This window comes from Channa argus, chromosome 20, assembly GCF_033026475.1.
Source record: "Channa argus isolate prfri chromosome 20, Channa argus male v1.0, whole genome shotgun sequence".
Classification (NCBI taxonomy): domain Eukaryota; kingdom Metazoa; phylum Chordata; class Actinopteri; order Anabantiformes; family Channidae; genus Channa; species Channa argus.
The window spans coordinates 19994016-20020689 of record NC_090216.1 but is presented as its reverse complement, the minus strand read 5'-3'; the positions used below and the strand labels follow the sequence as shown (position 1 = coordinate 20020689).

At 39.2% G+C, this 26674-nt stretch overlaps 1 protein-coding gene across 5 annotated transcripts in view; it reads right to left on the bottom strand.

Moving 5' to 3' along the window:
- Positions 1-26674, bottom strand: part of si:dkeyp-72e1.9 (syntaxin-binding protein 4) — a 94776-nt gene that overhangs the window by 32272 nt on the left and 35830 nt on the right. For all 5 annotated transcript variants that reach the window (XM_067487230.1, XM_067487231.1, XM_067487233.1 and 2 more), the window contains exons 3-11: positions 22776-22871; positions 19504-19573; positions 19322-19396; positions 12446-12525; positions 8779-8902; positions 7730-7871; positions 3564-3670; positions 3292-3433; positions 2637-2709 (exon numbers count right to left, since the gene is read on the bottom strand). In XM_067487230.1, coding sequence (XP_067343331.1) covers positions 2637-2709; positions 3292-3433; positions 3564-3670; positions 7730-7871; positions 8779-8902; positions 12446-12525; positions 19322-19396; positions 19504-19573; positions 22776-22871 — 909 coding nt within the window. The remainder of the gene's footprint in view (positions 1-2636; positions 2710-3291; positions 3434-3563; positions 3671-7729; positions 7872-8778; positions 8903-12445; positions 12526-19321; positions 19397-19503; positions 19574-22775; positions 22872-26674) is intronic.

Here is a 26674-nt window from a genome sequence, read left to right as displayed (position 1 = left end):
CCCAGGTTGTTAACAGAGTTGGAGAGGGTAATGGTGTGGCCAGAAATGGAAATACAATTAATGGGTGAGAATTGAAACTGGTGGGTGGTGCCAATTAGAAGGGCTTCGGTTTTGGTGCTGTTCAGCTGAAGGAAAATCTCTGTCATCCACGCCTCAATGTCCTCCAGCAGTTGAGAGTTGATGGAAGTGTCTGTGAGGTCGGGCTCAATCTCACGTAGAGCTGAGTATCATCAGCATAGCAGTGGAAGGGGACTCCTGAGCTATGTGATCTGGCAGTGGCAAGAGCTTTGGAAATGTTTTTTTTATCTTCCCGGTAGGCTATTTTATGGCGCCCGCCCAGCCCTTTTCATCTGTCGGAGCTCCCTTGTAAAATGGTGCAGATTTGGAGAAAGTGACCACTCGTGATCTAACAGGAGAATGGACCTCAAGGATATTCTGGACGCTGTTGTTATAGTAGTCCACTAGTTCACTGACTGAGGGGAGTTGTGGGACAGTGGAGAGATTTTTGACGTCAGCATTTAAATAAGAGAGATTTATGTTTCTCAGATTCCTGAAATGGATACAACATCGTGGGTTGGAAAAAGATGTACATGAAGGGAAGTCCATTGAAATTATTTTGTGGTCAGAGACACCCAGGTCATATATTTGGATGTTAGAGACGGGGATAGAGTCAGTAATGACTAAGTCGAGAACGTGGCCCTTACTATGGGACGGGACCTCAACTTTCTGCTCAGATTTAGGCAGTTTAGCAGTTCTAAGAACTCAGCAGCAGAATGATTAAAGGGTGTGTCCACACGGATGTTCAGGTGTCCGAGTATCAACACGCTGGGTGATGATGTGCAGAAAGTTGAAAGAAGTTCATACATTTCTGTGATGAAAACTGTGTGTTGCTTTGGTGGCCAGTAAATAAGAAGTATTATTATAGAGAGTGGATGTGTACATTTAATTGCCAAACATTCAAAGGTAGACAGTTTAGTAAGAGGGAGGGGTGACAGTTTCATATCTTCACGGTGGATTATGACTAGACCCCCAACGCGACCAGTGGTGCAGGCTTTTTCAATGTAGGTATATCCAGGGTGCAGGACTCATTCAAAACTGAGTAGAACTCAGGATTATGCCAGGTCTCAGTCAGGCAGATAATATCAGTCTCATTCACCAAAATGTGATATGGATCAAACAGGATTTATTTGATAGGGGCTGGACATTAAAAAGTTCAAGTTTAGTGTTTAGTGTAGTATTCCTTTTGGCCAGAGGACGAAGAATTTTGGAGTCCACTCCAGGAATCCTGTTTCGCCTGGTCCGTGGCTTAGCAGTGTTTTCAATGTCCATGGTGACGGATGACGTAATCGAGCTGCCACGGAGCGAGATTCTGACCACAGTGATGGAATGGAGCTCCTGGTCCTGTTGTAAATGAACGGGTCCTCTACGTCCTGTGTGGACGTAGCGAGGTCGATGGAGGAGCCCCAGTTGTTCAATGACTCCAATGACCGATGGGAGGCCGTGGTTGTTGAGCTCCAGTAGCTGCGATGGTGAATACTAGAGCATGACACCAGGTGGTTTGATCAAGTTTCATATCTCAAGGACATTTCCCTAACTGTTCCATTACTTGGCAACTCAACAATAGTATAATGAACAACAGACTCTGGCCCAGAACTGGACAGTGATGTTTGTCACCACTGAAGGTGGAAATTGAATATGACATCTCATCACCATCCAGGGGGAAGTGCAGTGCCCCTAAAGGGTAATTTGATGAAAAAAATTACATAAATGTGATTGGGACTCTAATACAAAGCCAGAAACGAAATAACTGCAGGATTTGAGTCTTTTTTTGTGGGTGGTGTGCCATTAATAAAAATGTTGAGTGGATTAATTACATATATTCCAACAAACAGCCATAGATAGCAGATAGGACCACTTCCTCGACGTCCTGGCAGAATAGGGTGGTCTCAATCACTCTGAACTAGCTCAACAAGTTTTTTTCTTTCTTGGGGGGGGGGGGGTTTCTCTACATATCTGTATAGTCTTGACTTTATTAGGTAAAATGCATTGAGATGACTTTGTTGTGAGTTGTCGATATATAAATAAAGTTTAAATTAATTGAAGTATTTATGCTTCACTATAACATCACAGTATTTCTGCCTTTTTTAAATCAACAAAAAATACAGTTACAACATGGAATTTTTTCAAATCTTACACCTCTAGACACATTAATGAATTAAAAGCTAGTATCCTAGAAACCCTTTATACTATTTTATGACCCTGATATAAGTTCACAGCTATGCTAAGAGTCAAAGTTGACCAAACTTTAGTTGTTATTTAGAAAAAATATTTTGGAAAGTTGAGATTATATATTATCATTAACTCTCTCCTTTATGTTTTCTATGTCCAAATCCTTGTCTATTTAATTGATTTTTTTAATAGGCCTACATTTTCTATTATGGAGAAGGGTGTTTTTCTATTAGGCAAGTAAAACATGACAGCTACTTGCCTGAAGATCAAGTGGTGTAAAAAGATTAATGTAAAGGCCTATAGTATATTATCAGCCTAAAACTCTCTTTTCCATGTTCACACATCCATACTGAAAACACCCTGTTCTCGCTCAAAGAGAGTATATGTGGATACGTTTTGTACTATACCTGAAATATGAATATCTGGTGGGCAGATGTCAGGAGAAGGTGAGGAGACTGGGGTTGCCTCCTCTGTACAGATCTGAAAAAAACCAACATATTTTTATAAAGTTTTACAAATTTGCAACCGTCAAAATCTGTAATCTCTCATTTACAGAAGTGTTTGAACCTTTTCTTCTAAATGTGAATGGCAGAAAGCTGAAGCATTCTGACATTCATCATTTTTGGGGATTTTCTCATAGTTTGTAACAAAGTCTATACACTTTGAAGATCACACTTCACCATGAAAGCTGGTATAACTTTTCCCTTAAACAGCACCACTAGAGGACGTGCACACTCGCTCAACTCCAGAAGACAACCTTCTCTTCTCTGTGTTTGGATGGAGAGACCCCTTTTTTCTTAAATGTTTTACATATATATGTATATAAATATTTTTGTGCAGTTGTTTAGATACAGCATTCACTAGAGAGTAATAGCACTCCATACATCTTTGCGTGTGTGTGTGTGCATGAGTGTGTTAGTGTGTGTGTGTGTAATTTGTTCATATTCTCGACTGATACTACTAAATACAAATGATAAATGGTTTGCACTTATATAGTGCACCTATTTTTTACTTAAAGAAACCATTAATTCTGCTTTGATTTCAGAGCATTGTGAAGCTAACCTCCGGTGATCTGATGTGAACTTTTAATCTGCCAGAGTTGTAGCTGTTGCCTGACGCTCGCTGCATGCCATTGTGAAGAGACATGCTGCTTGGAAATAGTCCTTTGCCTGGGATGAAGGCTATCTCCACCATACTGTCTTGACTGGAGACACAAAACATACAAAGACATAATCATGTATGTAGCCTACATATAGTAAAAGCAAAGAAACAAGACATCGTGTAGTGGCTGACTTACTTAATAAAAAAAAGTTACTAATAGAAGCATCACTCACCTGAATTTGACTTTGTTCAGCATGCTTTTGGCTTCCTCATGCGTCACACCTATCAAAGACTCCTTGTTAATTGCAATGAGCTGATCTCCAGGCCTCAGACGTCCATCCTGCACAACACAGTGACTTAGTCACAGCGAGCAGAAGACACACACAGGTTCCCTATTTTCTTGTAATGGTTTATTGTGTTACATATAACTAATAGCTATTTGGTGGCATGTGGATGCAAGCAAGTAGAGTCCAAAAGCACAAGGGGGAAAGAAGGCAAGGAGAATGCTGCTAGGAAAATTAAAAATGTCTATGTTGAACTAACACAGTCTTTGGATAGTTTTCCCTAAACAAATGATGACAATCTGTAATAATGGGTTTGCAACTACAAACATCTACTTAGCAACTACTTAGATCCTAAATTGTGTATCTCTTCCCTTTATTCTCCTTCTTTCCTTGCTCAACATACTGCCCACAAGTGAGTTGGAAGATGCTGTTGGAAAGCAGAGGAGAACAGAAAGAAAAGGACACAATATGTGCAAATAGGAGCACTAAGATAGTTTGAGTTCCTTTTCTATTAGATCAATTTTACTATATCATTTTTTCCCTTAGTACTCACAAGAATACTGATGACTTCCTGACAGGTAGGAGGTCTCACTTTGTTACTGCTTCTTTTACTCTTAAAAGTTTTATTACAAAAAAGTTATTATGATATTTCTTCTGCGCAATATTTCATACTGCACAGTAGTACACTATGTTTTTCTTGCTGGTGCCATATTAAGCTATTTAATGCTAGTTACAGACAAATTTTGTGGTAAAGCCTGAAAAATTTATGTTTAATTTGTGAGTTATACACATTTCGGCAGCAAATTCAGCTACAAGGATGTTCAAAATTTCAAATCAAAAACAGAAGCAGCCACAAAACAGTTGCAACAAATGTAATTTAAAAAAGGGTAAGCTAAATTTAAGTTATCAATAATTTCAGGTAAAGTAACCTTTGAAATAGTACTACTGTAAGTGAATTTTATAGATATTACTTTAATTATATATTATACATTTTCCTCATATGACCAATAACTTAATCAAAGCTGCTGCTCAAATTAACACATCACATTGTTCCTCTGGTTTATCTCTAACCTTACCACTGCAAGTGTTAAATGTTACAAGTTACCAACCTAAGTCTATGAATCAGACCTCTGCTCTCATACAGCTTTGTTTTGCTTGTTACAGTCCACCTCGCTCTGCACAGCCTTTCAGGTAATCTTGTTAAAAATTACAGTGAATAAGAATAAAAAAAACCTCTAGTCAGCGAAGATCGTTGCTCTTGTGGTCAGAATGGTCAGAAAGGCTGAGCTAAACAGTTTTTTAGAAGTTAAAATTGCTCTGCTGTCATTGCTGTTAGGCTAGTCTGTGTCACTGGAGGCATCAATAGCATTGCAATACGTGTTGGAGTATGTTTCTATTAAAAAATGTTCTGCACTGAGTGTTTAAGATATGTGGTATAATTAAATACAATAAGAGTGTGTCTGAGTGTTCATACATATCTATCCACTGTGCAGGTGGCTGTATGTCCATTTGTCAAAGAAACAATACTGCATCGGTCAGCACCAGGCCAAAGCTGCAGAGGTCTGCAGATGCCTTTCTGATCCCTCTTTGTATGCTTTATTTCCCTGGAAGTTGTCCCTCACTGCTATGCAGCATCAATCTCACTTATACTATAGTCTATCAAGGTATCTCACTGTCCCTTTAGTACGGTCTCCAGAGATACAGGGAGCATATTTTGCAAAATATGTGACAATATGATTCATACTGTAGGGACTTCAATCATATTTTATTCACATTTTATGAAGAAACCATATTTAATCCCTGCAATATAGCCACAAACTCAAGCAGTTCCTCTAATCAGAAATGTGGCTGTTTTTACAGAAACATTACCAAATCAAATTGTACTCCCTTTTAGTCAGATACAGATGTAGCAGTCTAAAGCAGCTGCGTAATTCACGGGAGGATAATCTAAATGTGTGGTGTATTTGTGATGATGTAATGAAAGCGGATGTAATGAAAGTGGCTTTGTTACTGCCCCTCTGCAACCTCTTCAGCAGCCTTTTACAATGATGTGTCAATCCACCTGGTGGAACAGTGATTAAGTGTTAGGATAATAGAGAGTACGTGATCTGAACTTTCTGTCAAATTAAAAATCATGTGATCATATGATCTGCTTTGTGAACATTCACGCTGCAAGTTTGTTTGTCTGTTTGACTGCAGGCTACACACAGCAGCAGAGAAGAGAGGTTGAGGGGTTTTTGTGTTTATTTGTGCTGAGACTTAGTGCTTTGTTCTCTTCACCATCACTCCCTCTCTTCATCTGTACCCTGCTCCACCACTCTCTCTTTCTCTGTTTCACTTCACTGACTCAGGGAGGAGGAGGGCACTGATCAGTGCTAGTTTCTGTCTAATCATTTGACATGGTTCAGTACCGTTAAGAGGCTTAATGTCCATACAACTGTAACTATGAGTGAGAAATGCGCAGCTGTGCAATGGTAGCTTCATTAACTGAATGCAGCCACTTAAAGGCTGCAGTGATCTTGTGGTTAATGCAGAGCATTTAGGAATTCACTGATTTCTAACCTACTTGGGCTTCTCTCCTAGTATAATATATAATATAATATATTAATATAATAATCTAATTTTATTCATCACTCAATGTTGAAAGCATGGGTCGCCAATTTTAAATGTATAATGACAGAAAACTGTAGTGTTGTGCTAAAGTGCTGTAGTGTGACAGCTTCAAGAGGACAGAGGAAAAGAGTGGAGTAAAGCACATAGACTCCTTTTATTTTATTTATTGTGGTATTTTTCCGAGTTGATGAAAGTATTTATATTTATTAGTTATATAAACAAATATATAATGAGCCCCTGCCATAGAAACTCTTTGCATGTCCCTGTTCAAGAGCCTTAATTAATCTGTTATATTTTATAAAAAAGCATAAAAGAATTAAACACTAAAGTTTTCTTTTCAAATAAAATAAACGCACAGTTTCCATTGTAATTTGAACTGATTTAACTGATATTTGCCACTGCTGTAGCTGGTTGGTGGGATAGGATGGTTTAAGAATTATTCAGTATATCTCTCAGAACCCTAAACACCAATAGTTCTGACTTAAAGTATCAACAGCCTGGTACTTAGAAATGGGGAAGGGATGCTGGTGGCAGCAATGACCTATTGTTCAAATAAAATTAAACAATGAAGAGAGACAGCACCATTAATTCCAACGTTAATTCTGGTGCAGGCAGACAACCACTAAGTTTCAGGGAAGTGAAACCATTTATTACATACAATGTCAGACAGAATTTTTCTTTGGAAATAAAAATGCCTGAAATTAATTAACATTCAGGGTAAAATAATGGTTTATGCTGTCAAAATGTGTGAATGATGATGACATTAAACCTCCAAAAACAAAACAAAGCTATAACATTAAGCTGCTATTTAAACTCTCTTCCTGTTGGAATTGGAGTCGAACAGTCAGAGATGTAGCCCTGAATGAGTTACTTCCACTAGATGCACAACTGAAGCACTGACCTTTATTAAAACCTTTTTGTCATCAACAGCATGCACTGGTCCTCTGTATTTAAAGTTGTTGTAACTCAGCAATTAATTACTTAAGGTACAAATTTAAGAAACAGTTTATTAAATTATGTGAATGATACCTGTATAGGGTGGTGACATTATTTAATTTCCAATAACTAATATAATCCTGCCTAAACAAATAAAGAATGACTCTAAAATTGGCTGTGTCTACAGCACAGTTACACTTACAGGTCAAGCACAGGTTTATGTGTAAAAAGGCCATCTGAAGTTTAGACTTGACAAGTTTGAACTTGGAATCCACACTCCGAGGACCAGAGGATTGAACACCAAGAGTGGTCTTGTCAGCAGCCTGCTGCACGCCAACATGACCACTCATGGTGTTCAATGAAATTTATATAAAGAAAATCAGAACCTAATATTGTGGCATAATAGCAGTACTAGGATGACATTTTTATCACCTTTGAGCTTAGTTCTTCTAATAACTGTGGTTGGCACACAAAGCATTCTGGGTTACCTGGCTACAGCAAGTCCACACGAGTCAGCTACATAAAATGATAAAAATAAAATAGGCTTATTTCCACTCTTTTCCTACCCGGTGACAGTCTCCTCCTGAGAGCACCTCCTGGATAAAAACTGCAGGCCCATCAGTCCTGTTGGAGCCTCCTCCAATTGTGATGCCTAAGCTGCTGGATCGTGTAACTGATAGAAGTTGAATGACTCCTTCACCTGGGTGACTGAGATACAAAGATACAAACATAAAACAGCACAGACAAATTTATTTCTGCAATATATGCGATTCACATAAAAAATATAGATATTTTTATGTAAATCTAATACCAAATATGTTATTAGATTTTTTTACACTCAATATAGTATCAGTGCACTTGAATGACAGAATTGGAAGCTGAAGCTTAGAGCTGTGACACACCAAGCCAACAGCCGATGGTCAGTCAGTTAAACTAGTTTTTGGCAGTAGTCCGACCTATGTCGACAGCTTTTCAGGATTCAGAAGGTTTTATTGATGTCAGTCCTGCCGTCAAAAGAGGCCACACTGATTGGCTGTTCAGCTTAGCAAATCAATGGATGAGAAAACACCACAGTATTAACACTGGCAATTTGAAACTCAATATTATATTTTTCTCAATTAAAAGTAATTAGTAATCTTCTGTGGTTAGTTTAGGTGGTGTGAAAAGTTGTTTTTCAGTCCCACGTCTACTGTCCACAAAGAAGACGTGGGACATTTGTAGGCATTTGTGGTGTGTTCATGTGCTGCTTGATGGCCGATACAATAGTTGATGCGAGGCAACACAGCAGTTGGCCTTTGTTGCCTCGTATTTGACGGCCTGGTGTGTCTCTGCCCTAAGCCCACATCCTTGCTTGTCCTTTCTGATGGCTATAGTACAGGGCTATAGTTTAAAATATGTATAGCATCAACTAGACAAACACCCATGTAACTAGAGTATAGTAGCAAGGTATGGTGGTGACTGTGGCAGTAATAAGGACACGCCTGGATGCAAACAATTTTCTGGCCACAGATGGCCAACTCAGTGATAGGGTTCTATAGTTAGTCATAACATATCATAAAATAGTAGCTGGTGGCATTTCAATGTCATATCATGTCGGCCCTGTATTAATTCTTACCTGAGGGACCGAAGCATGGGCCCACTGTTGTTATGCATGTTCTGAGAGCCTAATGGGCTCAACAACAAAGGACTCTGGGAGCGAGATGATGAACCAGATGATGTACTGTCCAGATAGCGACTTCCTTTGGATTGTCCAAAATGAAACACCAAACATAGAATTACTACATAGTTACTAGAATTACTACAATTACTAGAAGGATAATTACCCTGTGCTATTTTGCTAAAATATAGCTAAGAAAAAAACCTAAGGTTTACAAATTTCCAAAAAAAAGAAAATAATTAGATAGAGACAATAAGGTGAGTTCAGTTCCAGCCTGAACTGACAATGATCACATTTACATGGACGTTTTCATCAGCTTTCTCGGGAAAGCTGATTTCTTAAGTGTCATGTATACGAGAAAGCAGGTTTTCGAAATCAGGGTAGGGGATTAGGGAAACCTAGTTCCCCCAGGTACATTTCTCTCACGGAACGCCATTACTCTGCTATGTATAAGTGTAATCGGCTTTCTCCAACTGCACACATGTGCACATGCGTAACCAAACGCTGCAAAGCTGAAATAAATGTATGAATTTAGAGATCATTAACGAGTTAACAAATGTTTAAAACACCTAAAGTTCAATAGAAACTTTTAATTACACAAAGTGTTTTGTATAAGTCAAAACAAGTCACTTTGCCCTGTGCATATTCAAAATTCAGAATGTTGTGGATCAGCTTTATGTGTCTTTCCTTTCTCTCCCCCTGCACTGCCACTCTGCTGCAACACGAACACACACACAGACAGGAACATGAAGAGAAAGCGAGAGACAAGCATTTTCTGTCATTATGCAGTTAAAATCTGTGTTCCAGGCTTCTAAAAAGTCTGAGGTGGAAGAGAATTCAGGTTACTTTTCTGCTACATGGATTTACTTAAGTGCATGTAAACATTGCTCCCCAATTACCCGAGAGAGCTGATTTCTCTGAGTAACTCAGTTACCTAAGTCCATGTAAACACGGTCATTGACATAACTTTCCTGATGCTTTAAAGGATGATATAGGTGTAATTGTCCTGTCTGCCTTTGGCAGAAAATGCCTGGTTTTCTTCGTCTAGAAGACACATATTCAGCATATGCATTAGGGTTGGCTGTGTCGCCAGGAGGCTAATTAGTAATAATTAGAATGTAATCTGAAATCATCTACATAACATTAAAGCAGCACCTCAATACATAGTAACACATATTAAGACATCACGTATGTTATTATTATGCAAAAAGTAATGATAATAATATTAATAATAATAATAGGCTTATCAGTGATAACTTACATATTATGCATTACATTATGTAATGCATAATATGGATATTAATCATCATTTAATGAGCATAAATACCACTGGTGAAACTGTGGCTCCTTCAAGCATTTATTAATTTTAGCAACAGTTATATTATTTTTATATTAAGTTTCCAATTATTATATTTTCTAATTTCTATCAGTTATTTAAAAGGGTTGGATCAAATATTATGACTTCCCCCTCATTCCTCTTGAAGATAGGTTTCCCCAGTCAGGAATTTCTCTCTCCAGTCTTCTGTGTGCTACAAGTTCTTAAGCCTGATCAGCTGAATACTGAGTAATATGCAGCATGCTGACAAAACCAACTGCTGAAAACAGCCCAGATTTTTGTATCCGCTGCACACTTTTGTTAGACATCTGTCCTGTCCTCAGAATCAAAGGTCACTGTCATAGTGTGTGTGTGTGTGTGGGTCTGTGTTGGGGGGAGGGGTGATGAGCACAACGTGGGACTTAAGAAATCCTGTCATACAACACTCAGGTTGCAGTTTATTAGGCATACCTAGCAGCAGCCTTTCTTTACCAGTTCACCTTCTAGAACTGAAATCTGCATTCATCCACATGTTTTCACCTTTGAACTGCAGTAAAGATGGTAGGTAATGTCAAACCTCATACCAACTTGGTAGTGTTTAATGGATTTCAAACATAACTTAACAACAAAATTGTTATTTTTAAGCATAACCTGAGCAATATGGTACATTTTCTCAACCTATCAACTATAGACATACAGTATGGACAGCCAGTCATAGTAACTCCAGTAGGTAACATCTATTAGCTTTGTCACAGTAGAATAAACTTAAATCCACGTCTGACTGCTCATATGCTAAAGCTGGTGTTATCAGTACCAGCTGGCTGCCTCCTTCCTGACAGAAACCGATGTTGGCAATTGTGCAAATGTCATAAGCCATTTTTAACGGCCAACTTACCCCATCCATCCTTTAGGCTTATTACTCTATCAGGAATTAGTTGTTTGGGCAAATGTTTTCTTTATCTGACTAGGGTCTAATGTTCAAGGGTTAGAATTGCCCTGCATAAGAAGCTGTGCAGAGTGCAGCACACAGCCCCCTGTGCAGCAAAATGCGATACACCGTGCATAAGTGGTAGAAATACAAAAGCTCAAAACTTAAATAAAAGTGCACGTATTGGCCTAAAAAAATCTTTACATGAGTTGTGCATTTGCAGATCTCATCCTGTGGATACAAATCTTCTCACACACAAATAACTATGGGTGAGAAAATAAAAATTCCACGCGTGATCCAATACTTATTTGTATCTGTACTTTATGATTTACAAATGTAAATGCAGTGTACAGTTTTTTTTTTGCAAGTACAAATCTTTACACACATTTACACATTTCTGGATCTCGAGTTGGACATCTGTGGGTCTAGACAAATTCTGTCAGGCACACAGATCTTTTTTGCACTTTCTTCGCATGGCTGGGGGGTAAAAATCATAAGTGTATCAGCCAATCACATCGCTGTTCCTCCAGACAATCAAAGAGCTGTGGTTTTTCAACTCTGACCACTTGATGCAAACAAGATGGAGCTAACATACTAGCAGCACCTCCAGGCAACATCCCAGCTAATGAGCAGGTGAGTTGATATTTAACAAAGTAAACATCTTAATCAAGTTTGGAATTAACATGGATATGTAGTTCATTTTTTGACAATCCATGTTTATAGTGTCAATGCCTGATAAGCTGCTACAGTGTTGGCCACCTGCATAGCAGCTCCCCTATCTGTGTGTGATTGTGAATGCTAATGGGTGATTGAGAAGCAGTATAAAGCACTTTGAGTATAGGTGCAGACCCTTTACTTTATGCACTACAAATGTTATTACAAATTTGATTTAACTGCATTTACATTTGTAATTCATAAAATACACATACAAATGAGTATAGAATTAAGGAAGGAATTTTTACTTCCCCACATTTGGGAAGAAAGTGCAAAAAAGATCTGTGTCTGTGAGAAAATTTGTATGTACAGGATCTGCAAATGCACAGCTTGATATCGACAAATGTATAGATCAGATTTGTACTTGCAAAACAAAATCTGTACTTGAGTGTCTTTTTGCACAAAAATTTACAAATTTTTACAAAAATGTTATGTTTAAACCATAATATTCTACTACTCATCAGTATGCTGTATGCCAGGCATTTGTCAGACAGTTGGTGATGGAATTTTAACATGCAAATTTTATTTGACCATTATTCTGTGCTCAGATGTATGATTGGTCGTTTATTTAAATAAATAAATAAATAAATAACTGAATTTCCCCACATTAAATTACAATGTGCTTTGGAAGAGAGACCATACAAAGCACTGATTAGCGATTTGCCTACCTTGCTGGATGGGAGAGTTGCGTGTTGATCCAGTGCTACCATTAGATCCATATTTCTCCAGCAGTTCAGCAAATTCTCTCCTTTGTCAAAAGAACAAAACAAAAACAAACAAGCAATTAAATCCAAGGAACATAAGAGTAATTAATGTGTTCTTTCTGGCTGCTACCTTTTCATCTTCTGAAAAGTCTTCTGTTCTGAATGATCCTGGATAAAAAGACCTTATTTATTTATATTTACTGATATTTTTAGGAGTTAGAGCGGTCATCCACCAATCCCCCTAGTTGCTGGTTCGATCCCTGTCTCTTCCGGTCACATGCCAAAGTGCCGAAGTGTCTCGAGCAAGACACTGAACCCAAGTTAATTGCTCCCAGTGAGTGTAGGCCAGCTACATAGAAGCTACCCCATCAGTGTGTGAGTGTGTGTGATTGTGAGTGCAAATGGGTAAACAAGAAGCAGTGTACAGTGTTTTGAGTACCAATAGGTAGAAATGTGCTATATTAGTGTAGACTTTTACCATTTATCTTAGAGTGAGGAGGAGGAGATGGACGACCAGGGTTGAGAACCACTGACTTAATAAAGTTTCTCCACGGTACAATAGGGATCACAAATGGCACCTATTTGTGGTACGTAACTGCTATTTGTCCCTCTGATGCATTTATAGTGTTACTCAGAGAATATACAAATTCAGTAAGGGTCTTAAAAAGCAATGATAAATGCTTATACAGCACACCATGCACCAAACCCTTATCCAGAAATGGAAATGGAAAAGGGATGTGAATACACTCATACTCATACTACAACTGGAGACACAGACATGGATAAATTCTACATATGCTCACTTCAACACACAATTTACTGTAAAGGGACATTTTTCATGTGTTTATTCTTTTATCAACATAGGAGTAGACAGACTATACCAATTTGGTTAGGTTAAAGAATGGACAGCTGAGTAAAAATGTGTTTATTAATTTCTTACTGCAAAGCCACAAAGATATCTACCTTACTCTTTTATCCACATTAATAAAATAGTCTTGATATTAATCACTAAGTGAGATTACAAACAAATATAGAAATCAATCTCTATTACTCAATATTACTACTATGATGTGGTTCACTGCTGAGCAGGTACAGCTACTAGAGGGAAAGGGGCTATTTTAGTGTGAAGGCTGCTATAGAGTCCACTAGTACTTGCCCAGTTATTGTTATGTGACAGATTTCTCTAAACATTAAGTGTAACATGTTGTGTGCTGTAAATGTATGATAAAAAGCTGCCCTGGCTGTCAGCCACAGAGGGCATTAGAGAAACTGCTTTATGAATACCACATCTGTAGCTTCACATCTGGTAATCTCTCTCAGTGCATTCTTCACGACCTAATTTTACAGCCAAGTCTTAGGCCCTGCTCTGAATCGAGAAGTAATTCCCCAAACATGGAGCTTCGTGGCCACGGGCCATAGTTTGACCAAAAAGTGGTTCTTTCTGTGGAAATTCTGCAGGGCACATGCTACTGTTGTTTCAACCCTAAACACCACATCTTGCCACGTCTCCCCCAATACGAAGTGTGTAAAAATATTTCATAATAGGCAGAGTGCGATTAAGCACTAGTTTTTCAGCATGGTCTATTGATTTTGGTGAATTTTCATAATAAATAGGTAAATAGACCTGGGTGATAAGATTAAACATCGCCATTATTCTTTATGTTAAACATTGCCCCCAAATTCTGTGCAGTTGGTGCTATAGAGTTTAATTGTAAGTTTTATCTTTGGTTTGCTCTTCATGTTAAAATCACCAGAGTAATGAAATTTCAGAAACACGAGTGGTTCAGAGGTGCAGCGACTGGGGTGGCATCCGAGCTGACATACAGACATACAAACATGCAGAGCATTTACGATGATTTAGGGAAACCTGAGCCAGTTTCATGTATGAACTCCAGACAATGTTAGAAGAAATCAGCCATTGAAATTGTCCTTTGGTGCATGTACACATGTAAATGGTAAATGGTCTGCACTTATATAGCGCTTTTCTACCTGTTGGCGCTCAAAGCTCTTTACACTGCTTCTTATTCACCCATTCACACTCACAGAAAAACACACAGATGTGGGAGCTGCTTGCCAACATTCACTGGGAGTTGGGGCTCAGTGTTCTACTCAAGGACACTTTGACATGTGACCGGAGCCCAGAATTACACTAACATCTGCGAGATTGGTGGACAACCCCTCTACCTTCCTGTGAACAGTCCCACCCAACAGTAGTACACAGCAGGCGATCACATAGGTGAGAAGCATCCTCGCGTGTCAAACTATTCTCAACCTCACCCCCAGGAGGCACAACATGATAGAAAAGTTAGAAACAGTGTTTTGTTTCCAGCACATTGGAACCCTGCATCTCAAACTACAGAGGCAGTTGAGTGACAGAAGGACAATGTCTATGAATTCTCCCATAGAGCAGGCTCAAATATATACAAATATACTGTGAAGCAGTTCAGCTACACACAGGTGAGAGCCACTCAGGAGCATTTTGATTCCATGAAAAACCTACGGAGTCAGTTCATTACAGGAAAACTAAAGACAAGATGACTGCCATGGTTTCTGCATGACTTACGATGTGTTAGGCAACATAAGTCATTGGGACAGAAACAAGAAAACCTTTAAAAACAAATTTCCAACTTTGGTGTTTGTGGTGGTGACGGATATGTAGCACAACAACTGTCCACTCAGAGCAAAGCATGTGAATAAATGCTCAGCACAACACCTCAAAAGAAGTATAGCTTGACTTGAAACAAAAAAGAAGAAGTTGCCTTGACTTACCTCTCACTTGGTTTTTACTCATTTAATCTCTGTGTTCTCTCATACACTTGGAATGAGATGTCATTTGGAAATTTAATATACATTGAGCATTTTTGTAGTTGAATTTTAAATTGCTTTACAGTAAGTGGATTTAACTATTTGATGAACAGCAAACCTGGCTGAAGTTATAATGGCGGTGTTTTCTTTTTCATATTATGTTTTTTCAATGTCCTAACACATTTTCAAGGCCTCACCCCCAACTGCCTCCTGTGCTATGGGATGCAGGCTAGTGTGGAAAACAAATTTACACAAATGGTTGTCACTCAAAAAAATCTGACTACTTCACCATGTGAGAAACCATAACTGAGTAACTAAAAGTGATGACCACTTTGAAACTACAGTACATGTGTGATTTATGTTTAAACTTTCATTAAAGGTTCCCTTCACTGACATTGAACTTCTTCTTTTGTGTCTAGTTTAAGTAGTAAATGTAACTGAATGCCATTAAAGTTCCCTATGACTTGTCTACATTAAAAGGAAAAATGTCTCTAGATGACGTCACTTTATTTCAGATTATGTCATCTTGTTGCTCACACAAATAAGTTTGTATTCATGGTCAACCGCAGCAAACTATAAATCCTGACTGGGCTATTATCTTTACTTAGGATTTACGGGCAGCATATGACACATTCATGTGCAATAGTCTTGATTATTTAAATATGTCAATTCATTGTTACCTTTGTCAATTTACAGTTCATCATTCTATCTGGAGTGGGTGTTAAGATGATATAAGGTGTGTCATGCTAATAGCTGGAATTTACCTAGATTTAAAACCAAAACCTCTAGTGACTCAAATTCACCTATCCTCCACGATGTCCCAAAGAACTCAAAAGCAAATAACTGTTTAAGAGCATAATTAATTTGGCCTCATTTAAAACAGAATTACAGAAACAGGTTACTTTAGTTTGAATAACTCTGGCCTCCAGTACTACTGCAAGGAACCTTTGAGTTATTTTTGACCAGGATTTGTCCTTTACCTCACATATAAAACAAATATCCAGCTTCTCTCCATTGGATTCCCATAAAATCTAGCCTCTCTCACATAAAATCTAGAAATCTAGCTTCTCTCCCATAAAATCTAGTTTAGAATTTAAAATCCTGCTTCTTACATATAGAGCTCTAAACGGTTAAGCTCCATCATATATAAAAGACCTCATAGTACCACATCATCCCAGTAGACCACTTTAGCTTTAGCTCAGTTAAAGGCAGTTGGTCACGGACCACAGGGTAAGTGGTTTGATCTGGTGTAAAAACTGTGCCAAATCAACATGCAGACAGTGATCCGCTGTGGCAACCCTGAACTCACGGATAAGCCGAAAGAAAGAAGAAAAAAAGAATCTTTATCAGAGCCTTTAGCTATCAAGCTCCTGTCTTGTGGAACCAGCTCCCAGTTCAGATTTAGGAAACAGACACCCTCTCTACTTTCAAGTCTAGGTTTAAAACTTTCCTCTTATAGCTTAAAGCTTATAGTTAGTTATAGTCATGCTGCTATAGGCTTAGACTGCTGGGGGACCCACCCCCCAATCAACTAAGCTCATTTCCTCTCCTCTCACCTCACAATTGTCATAACAATTGTCATCACTGTTTTAACACTGTATGCCCTTCCTGATGCAACTCTTCCCAAATTTCTACCAGGCTTGGGCCGGCACTGGACAGCTGGGGAGGGGAATGGGCTGTTAGGGGTTTAATGTCTTGCCCAGAGACACTTCAACATATAGCCAGAGCCGGGGATCACACCACTAACCCTGTGGTCCGTGACCAACTGCCTTTAACTGAGCTACAGCCAAAGTGGTCTACTAGGATGATATGGTACTATGAGGTCTTTTATATATGATGGAGCTTAACCGTTTAGAGCTTTATATGTAAGAACCAGGGTTTTAAACTCTATTCTAGAATTTATAGGAGACCAAATTCCAACCAAATTGCTCATAGATGTTCTACCTTTAATAGACACGTTCATATTAGATTTGATAAACCTATCTTTAGAAACTGGCTATGTACTAAAGGCCTATAAATTCGCTGTAATCAAACCATTACTTAAAAAACCTTGTCTTGATTCAGATTAGTTAGCTAACTATAGACCAATATCAAATCTTCCATTTATTTCTGAAATCCTTGAAAAAGTAGTTGCAAAACAATTATGTGACCACCTTTATAGGAATAATTTGTATGAAGACTTTCAGTCAGGATTTAGAGTTCATCATAGTACAGAAACAGCACTGGTGTAAGTCACCAACGATCTTCTCTTGGCTTCAGATTCAGGCTTCAGCAAAATTATTATGAAACATTCCATAAACTTCCACTGCTATGCAGATGATACCCAGCTCTATTTATCTGTGAAACCAGAATATACTAACCAATTAGTCAAACTTGAAGCATGTCTAAAAGACATAAAGACCTGGATGTCCTACAATTTCCTACTTCTAAATTCAGCCAAAACTGAAATTATTCTCTTTGGGCCTAAAAAGATGAGAAATATGCTGTCTAACAATATAGTTACTTTAGATGACATAACTTTGGCCTTCACTACTGCGGTTAGGAGCCTTGGAGTTATTTTTGACCAGGATTTGGCGTTTACCTCACATATAAGACAAATCTCTAGAACAGCCTTCTAGAGATTTGTTTAGAGTCCATACATTTGTTACTTTTAGGTTGGACTACTGTAATTCCCTACTTTTGGGGTGTCCTAATAACTCTCTAAAAAGCCTTCAGTTAATCCAGAATGCTGCAGCAAGAGTGTTAACTGCATTAGGGAAGATCATATTTCACCTTCACTAGCTTCTCTCCATTGGCTTCCCATAAAATCTAGAATAGAATTCAAAACCCTCCTCCTTACATACAAAGCTCTGGTCAAGTGGTCAAGCTCCATCATATTTAAAAGATCTCATAATTCTGTATTGCCAGATTAGACCACTTTGATCCCAAAATACAGGCCTACTGTGGTTCCCAGAGTTTGCAAAAGTAGAATGGGAGGCAGAGCCTTTAGCTATCAAGCTCCTCTCCTGTGGAACCAGCTTCCAATCCAAATTCGGGGGGCAGACACCCTCTCTACTTTCAAGATTAGGCTTAAAACCTTCCTTTTTGATAAAGCTTATAGTTAAAGCTGCTCAGTCAACCTGAACTAGCTCCTACTTAAGATGCTATAGGTTTATAGAGTGTTGGGGGACTCACGCAAGTGCCTCCTCTTTTTCTCTATACATTTATTTGCCACCACTGTATGCTATTAATTTTGTGTCCTGCCAACCTGTATAATGTTTTGTTGTTGCTCTTTTCTTTTCTCCCTTTACTTTCCACGCACCCCAACCGGTCAAGGCAGATGGCCGCCCACCCTGATCCTGGTTCTGCTGGAGGTTTCTTCCGTTAAAGGGAGTTTTTACTCTCCACTGTTGCCTAGGGCTTGTTTAAGGGGGATTTGTTGGGTTGCTTCTACATACTTGTGTAGTCTGGACTTTATTATGTAAAGTGCCTTGAGATGACTTTGTTGTAAATTGGCACTATATAAATAAAGTTGAATTGAATTGAATTGAACTGTATGACATTAACGCTGTGTGTTTTCTTCCGTAGTGGTCTTTGTCCTTCTCTTTCTCCCTCCCTCTGTCCCTTTCCGCAGGTGTCACCAGCTTTCCAGCCGTGTGTTTCCCCATGCATAGCTACTGGTCCTACCAACCTGCCCCATGTTTTGTTGTTGCTTTTTGTAGCTCTTTGCTTTTCACTCTCCACTTTCCACTCATCCCAACCGGTCAAGGCAGATGGCCACCCACCCTGAGCCTGGTTCTGCTGGAGGTTTCTCTGGTTAAAAGGAGTTTTTCCTCTCCATTGTTGCCTAAGGCTTGCTCAAGGGGGGAATTGTTGGGTTCTCTCTATACATCCTTACAGTCTTGACTTTATTCTGTAAAGTGCCTTGAGATTATTTTGTTGTGAATTGGCGCTATATAAATAAAGTGGAATTGAATTAAACTGAATTTCAACTTATTATGGGTTGCTGTTATAGGACAACAGTGACCTTGTATGAATGTACATAGACATGCTTACTTTGCTTCTTCATCTCTGGCTATGAGAAGGCGCATATGATTGGTTGCAGAGGCAGCTCTCAATATATCGACTGCTCTGTAAAACAAAGAAACATAAAACAGATTTACATTTAATATTACCATCATCTTAGTAAATCATGGGGTTCTAAAAATAATGGAAGCAGTGAGGCTTTATTAAATTACCTTTCACTTGTGACTCCTACTAGACTGTCCCCATTTACCTCTAAGATCTGGTCCCCTGGCAACAGATTTCCTGTCAAATATCAAAGTAAAATCAGATGATAGATGCATTAAAACAATAGTATACAAGAACAACAGTTGTGTTATTTTCTAACATCTGAATTACTGCCATCATCTCAAAATTTTCAGGTAATTCAATCATGTCTGGCTGTTTCCCCAGCCATTCAAAGTTGCATGGGTATAACCTCCAATTCAAATCAAGAGAGATATGAGCACAGTAAACATACAACCCATACATCCATATATTCAACTGAAAGAAAAGGTTTAAGTAATGCAAGTTAAGAAGCCTCCAAGATAAATATTTTTGGCTCTATTAAGGATACATTCAAGCAACCTGCCAATAACCTTAATTATTTACAAAGTGTGTTTAGTTATTATGTTTGCATTGCTTTTTGCTTGTTTCACTACTGGTCCTCTTTTTGTGAATCCGTGGTTTACTTATTTGTGTTCTTTTCCCACCATATTTCTGTACTGTACTGCTAAATGACAAAGTAAAGATTATGTGATTTGCATGGGTCCTGAAAATTAAGGTAACACAGCAGAGATAAAAATATATTTTAAAATGAGTTCTCTAGCTATACAGTAGGGGACCTGGTGGCTCAGTGGTAAACTTAACTTGACTGTAAATATATACAAAGAACCTTCTATATAAAAGCAATGATGCTGTGATTGCTTTTAAGTTCACCTCCTCGTTTTGTTCTTGGCACCCCAGAATTCGTGCCATATAGCCATCATTTACAGTACAGAGAAAGAAGACCATGGCAATATTCTAAAGTGTGCTATTCATGGGAGAAGCTGCAAAAATACATGTATCAATTGTCTAACAAGTGATTTTAAAACGCTTCTCTTTTTATTAAAGTCATTCTTCATTTGTCATTTGGGGCGACTGTGGCTTAGGAAGGTAGAGCTGTCAATTGCCGGCTCCTCTAGTCACATGTCGACGTGTCCTTGAGGAAGACACTCCCGGGGGGTACTGGCGACCTGCATAGCAGCTTCCCCCATCAGTGTGTGTGTGATTGTGAGTGTGAAGCACTTTGAGTGCCAATAGGTAGAAAAGTGCTATATAGGTTCAGACCATTTACCTCAAGATCTCTGGCCCTATTTAGGTGTTAAACAGCAAAATTGTTGTCTTTGTCGACTAAAGAACCAATTCACAATTCAATCATAAGCAGAACTGCAGAAAATTCTACGCTTCTATTGTATAATCTGATGTTAGTTGACCCACAAGTGCAGCTATGGGAGATTGTCATAGGGACAATCTGCTGCCCTAGGTGAGCTGCAGTCCTACCCTACCAGGCGGTTGAGGATTTCCTCTAGACAGGCAAATAGACTGATGGTGAATTTGTCTGCTAAGAAAGTTTAAAGTTTTAGTGATTAAATAGACTTAATTTCTTTTGGAGATGTTTCCTTCCATTCTCTGGGTATTTTATAGATGTAATTTTATTGTTAAGCAGGAAGATAATCCTTTCAGTGCCTAACAGTATATGTTAATGGTACAATTTTGGATTACTGTAATCCCCTACCATTTGCATGTCCAGGTAACTTCCTAAAAACTTTCAATTAATTAAAAATGCTGCAGCAAGAGTACTGACTGGAATTATCCAGAGAGACATTTCTCGTTCATTAGCTTTTTTTAAAATAATGTATTTAGCTTGCTCCCATTTTATGTAGACACATTTTGTGAGGGGCAGAGAGGATATAAGCATATGCTCTGAGATTGATCACATGACATGGATTCAATTGTGTTTGTTACCATGGCGACGACTGCTGCCAGTATGCTGACTAACTCACATTTGCTGAATACAGGCTGTGAACTGTTCAGACTTTGCCTCGCAAAATGTGCAAAAGTATTAGTCCTATTGAAAAAATTTAAAAACTGTATGTGGCAGAAGGCTTCACCAAAGACGGTGATATACTTTATGTGAAGATAGCAAGTAAAATGAAGGGATGGTAGCGATTTAACAGCCCCCATTTGTGATTTGAGGAGAATTTCTCGATCTCCGTTATAATAGGCTCCAATGGAAATTTCAGATGTCACTCCGCTTCTGGCCATATACTGAAAGAACTGTAAGTCTTTTCACTATGGGAGTTACATTTCCTGATAGAACACAAAAATACCTATGTTTTGTTATATAATTTGTTGAGGAAAGAAAAATGTTGACTGTAGAAAAAGAAGAAAGAACCTGATAAAAGTGGAAGCTGACAAGTTGGAGTGGATGGGATGTCACCCACTTTAGCACCGGCAACATTCCGCAATACACACTAATAAAGAAACTTAAAATTCACCAAAAAGTACCTCAAACTAAAACTGTGATTATTCAAAAACTGTAAAAGAAATAAAAAATCTTAACGGAAGACTAATAGCTGAAGATCCTGTGACTTTCTGAAAGTTTGAATGGTTTCTCTAGACTGAAGTATGCCTGAATAGTTAAGCGGAGCTTTATTTAAATAGGAAAAAATAGCTTAACAAAGCTGAATGTTATACAAAATATAAAAGATATTAAACAGATCAGTGAAAGCTTGAATTTTAAAGCTTGAATGGTGTTTTTAGCTGTAAGGAAGCTGAAGAAGTTAAGCACCAAAAAACGTACGGAGGAATAATAATAAAGATTAGCATTACTGTGAAGCATTCACAAAGCATTGACAGTAGATAATTTGAAACATTTACAGCCTGTTGATCATCAACAACCACTTCTCTTCTAATGTTTTTAGGAACTTAAACTTTTACAAACCTGTTTTATAAAGATCAGACTCAAATAAGCACTGGAATCCTGATTCTCACCGGACTTTACTCAGAGCCGGTGTATGTGAGAATGCAATTGTCAAAGTGAGATAGCCCAGAAATTACCCAGACATTATCCTGTGAGGCCCGTCATACAAAATCTTTTTATGTCCATGAGACTCTGCATGGATAAAGCATGCTGCACTGTCCTGAACTGATGGGAGTATTTAAAAGGATAGAATAGGCATGTTTACAACATTTCTATCAGGTTACTGCCATGGCTTCTTTCTTCTTTTTAACATACACTTTCAGTATACTGTTTCCCTAGGCATACTATTTCTATCATGTTGTGTCTCCCTTACACTCTGGACAGCACCACCTCTCAATCAAGCAGAAATGCGATTTCTTCTGTAAATGATAAAATTGTATTTGCATTTGAAATAATAACCTGAAAACCCAAGACACTGTGACAACTAAAATTTACAGTACTTACCATCATTTGAAGCAAGGCCACCTGGTAGAATCCGTTTAACGTAGACTCCAAACTCCTCTCCAGTTTGCTCCTTCACTCCACCGATCACCTTAATTCCTGTTGTGAGAAAAAGAGCCTGTCTTTATAGGTTATGCTATTTTCTTCTGGGCAGCACAGTAGGGAAGTGGTTAGTGCTGCTGCCTTACACCCAGAAGGTCCCTGGTTCAAATTCCGGCTGGCTGCTTCCTTTATGTGTGGAGTTCCCCTGTGATTACATGGGTTTTTCTCCCACACTCCAAACACATGCTCTTGTCCGTCACAAGATTAATGGAAAAGTCTGTTTATGTAAAAAAACTTATTTAAATGCAGCATAGTAACCTGGTTCCTAATGATTCATTAAATCATTTATTAAGCCATTATCATTTATTAAGCCATTATAAATTGAAGTACATTTAATTTATAATGCACTCTTCTGCTACAAAACAACACAAGCTATTGAGTGCATTGAGTGCAACCTAGTGCAAACAGTGCAGACGAAAAACAGTGCAGACAGACAGTGTAGACAGATAACACAAGATAACACAGGACAGGACACAAAACCTAAGACAGCGCTGAACGGCGCTGGCAGGAGTGTGAAGAGTGTGTGTGATGGATGTGTGGGGTCGTCCACAATGCTGTTGGACGATGCAGTTCCCAAACCAGGCAGTGATGCAGTTGCTTAGGATGCTCTCAATGGTCCCTCTGTAGAACATGGTCAGGATGGGGGGAGGGAGATGGGCTTTCCTCAGCCTTTTTAGGAAGTAGAGACGCTGCATTCTTGGTGATCGAGCTGGTGTTGACTAACCAGGTGAGGTTGTCCGCCGGATGAACACCAAGCAATTTGGTGCTGTTAACGATATCCACTGACAATCCATCGATAATCAGTGGAGAATGGTCGCTCTGTGCTCTCCTGAAGTCCACAACCATCTCTTTGGTTTTGTTGACGTTTAGAGACAGGTTGTTTGCTTCACACTAGGCTGTTAACCATTGCACCTCCTCTCTTGAGCTGAATCGTCACGACCCACCACGATCGTGTCATCGGCAAACTTGACAATGTGGTTCGAGCTGTGCATTGCTATACAGTCGTGTGTCAGCAGAGTGAACAGCAGAGGACTGAGCACACAGCCCTGAGGGTCCCCAGTGCTCAGTGTGGTGGTGCTGGAAATGCTGTTCCCGATCCGGACTGACTGAGGTCTCCCAGTCAGGAAGTCCAAAATCCAGTTGCAGTGGGAGGTGTTCAGGCCCAGTATGCTCAAATTCTCAATCAGATAATTGAGTGATGATTGTGATGAATGCTGAACTGAAGTCAATGAACAGCATTCGTACTGTACGTATGAGTCCGTGTTGTCCAGTAAGGTGAGGGCCAAATGGAGGGTCTTGGAGATGGCATCGTCCGTCGAACGGTCTGGACAATACGCAAACTGCATGTGATCCATGGAGGGTGGGAGTTGGGTCTTAATGTGCCTCGACAGGCCTCTCGAAGCACTTCATCAAGATGGGTGTGAGCGCAACGGGACGGTAGTCATTGAGGCAGGAGACAGACCTCTTTGGCACAGGATTAATGGTCGTTGTCTTGAGCCATGTAGGAACAACGTTGCTGCTCAGGGAGATGTTGAAGATGTCTGTAAAGACATCCGCTAGCTGATCTATACATTCCCTGAGCACTCTGAACACTCACAAGCAGGTGATGTTATCTTGTAGTTCGTGATTGCCTGGATGCCCTGCCACATGCGCCTGGTGTCTCTGCTGTCTTGGAAGTGGTCGTGGATTTTCTTTGCGTGTGCGCATTTCGCCTCTTCGTCCAACCATATTGTTACTCTAGATGGCATAAGTCTGGCCTCGAGTACTACTGCAAGGAACCTTGGAGTTATTTTTGACCAGGATTTGTCCTTTACCTCACATATAAAACAAATCTCTAGAACAGCCTTCTTCCACCTACGGAACATTGCCAAAATTAGGAGCATCCTGTCTCAAAGTGATGCCGAAAAACTAGTTTATGCATTTGTTACCTCTAGGTTGGACTACTGTAATTCCCTACTTTCAGGATGCCCCAGTAACTCCCTAAAGAGCCTGCAATTAATCCAAAATGCTGCAGCAAGAGTGTTGACTCGAACTAGCAAGAGAGATCATATTTCACCTTCACTAGCTTCTCTCCATTGGCTTCCCATTAAATGTAGAATAGAATTTAAAACCCTGCTTCTTACATATAAAGCTCTGAATGGTCAGGCTCCATCATATATAGAAGACCTCATAGCACCATATCATCCCAGTAGACCACTTTGCTCTCAGAATGCAGGCCTACTTGTGGTTCCCAGAATTACCAAAAGTAGAATGGGAGGTAGAGCCTTTAGCTATCAAGCTCCTCTCTTGTGGAACTAGCTCCCAGTTCAGATTCGGGAAGCAGACACCCTCTCTACTTTTAAGTCTAGGCTTAAAACCTTCCTTTTTAATAAAACATATAGTTAGTTATAGTTATGCTGCCATAGGCTTAGACTGCTGGGGGACCCACCCCCCAATGCACTGAGCTCCTTTCCTCCTCTTGACCATCTCTCCTCTCCTCTCATCCAGCAATTGTCACCACTGTATGTCATTAACTCTGTGTGTTCTCTCCCGTAGTTGTCTTTGTCCTCCTCTGTCCCCCTCTCTCTGTCCCTTTCTGCAGGTGTCCCCCGGCTTTGAAGCTGTGTGTCTTCCAGCGTGAAGCTACTGGTCCTACCAATCTGCCCGATGTTTTGTTGTTGCTTTTTGTTGCTCTGTTCTTTTCTCTCTTCACTTTCCACTCATCCCAACCGGTCAAGGCAGATGTCCGTCCACCCTGAGCCTGGTTCTGCTGGAGGTTTCTTCCGTTAAAGGGAGTTTTTCCTCTCCACTGTTGCCTATGGCTTGCTCCAGGGGGAATTGTTGGGTTCTCTTTATATATCTTTATAATCTTGACTTTATTCTGTAAAGTACCCTGAGATGACTTTGTTGTGAATTGGTGCTATATAAATAAAGTTGAATTGAATTGAGTTGAATTCAGGTGTCCTTGGCTTTGGAGCTTTGTGTTTCCAGTGTGCAGCTACTGGTCCTACCAACCTAGCCAATGTTTTGTTGTTGCTTTTTGTTGCTCTTTTTTTTCTCTCTACTTTTCACTCACCCCAACCGGTCAAAGCTGATAGCTGCCCACCCTAAGCCTGGTTCTGCCTGAGGTTCCATCTGTTAAAGGATGTTTTTCTCTCCACTATTGCCTAGGGCTTGCTCAAAGGGGATTTGTTTTTTTTTTTGTTTTTTTCTTTACATATCTGTTTGGTCCTCACTTTAATACCCAAAGTGCCTTTAAATGATTTTGTTGTGAATATATGTACATCCACAATATGTATGCATTAAACTTTGATAAAGAATGTTAATGCTGCTTAATTTCAGTTCATATTCTTTGCAAGTGTGTTTGACCCTCCTGAATAAATATAATATTTTTGCTGTACAGAACGATAAATGGTCTGTGTAGAGGCGATCTTACTCAAATCTGATGGTCAAACAAGTACTTCAATCTGGAGATCGTTGTACGATGAACATTTATTGTATTTGCTTCTCAACTCATTGTACATACAAGTTTAAGTACAGCAATCTCACAAACAAGTTCACAAACAGTTTCATCAAACAAGGCTCTCAAAGTATGGCTAAAGCCATAAAACTCATTTCTGAAAGTATAGCTAAACCTGTTTCCCAAGGATGGCTGAACACACTGAACTGGGTGACAAACCCTGTGCCTCTACAGCTATACACTGAATCTTTCACTTCTACATTGTTGCTGCCCCCACTACATGTAGCTGTAAAACTCATACTCTTGGTCAGACTCTTGTTTTTAGTCTGGGACTTGAAATTGTATCTGACAAGCCTACTGT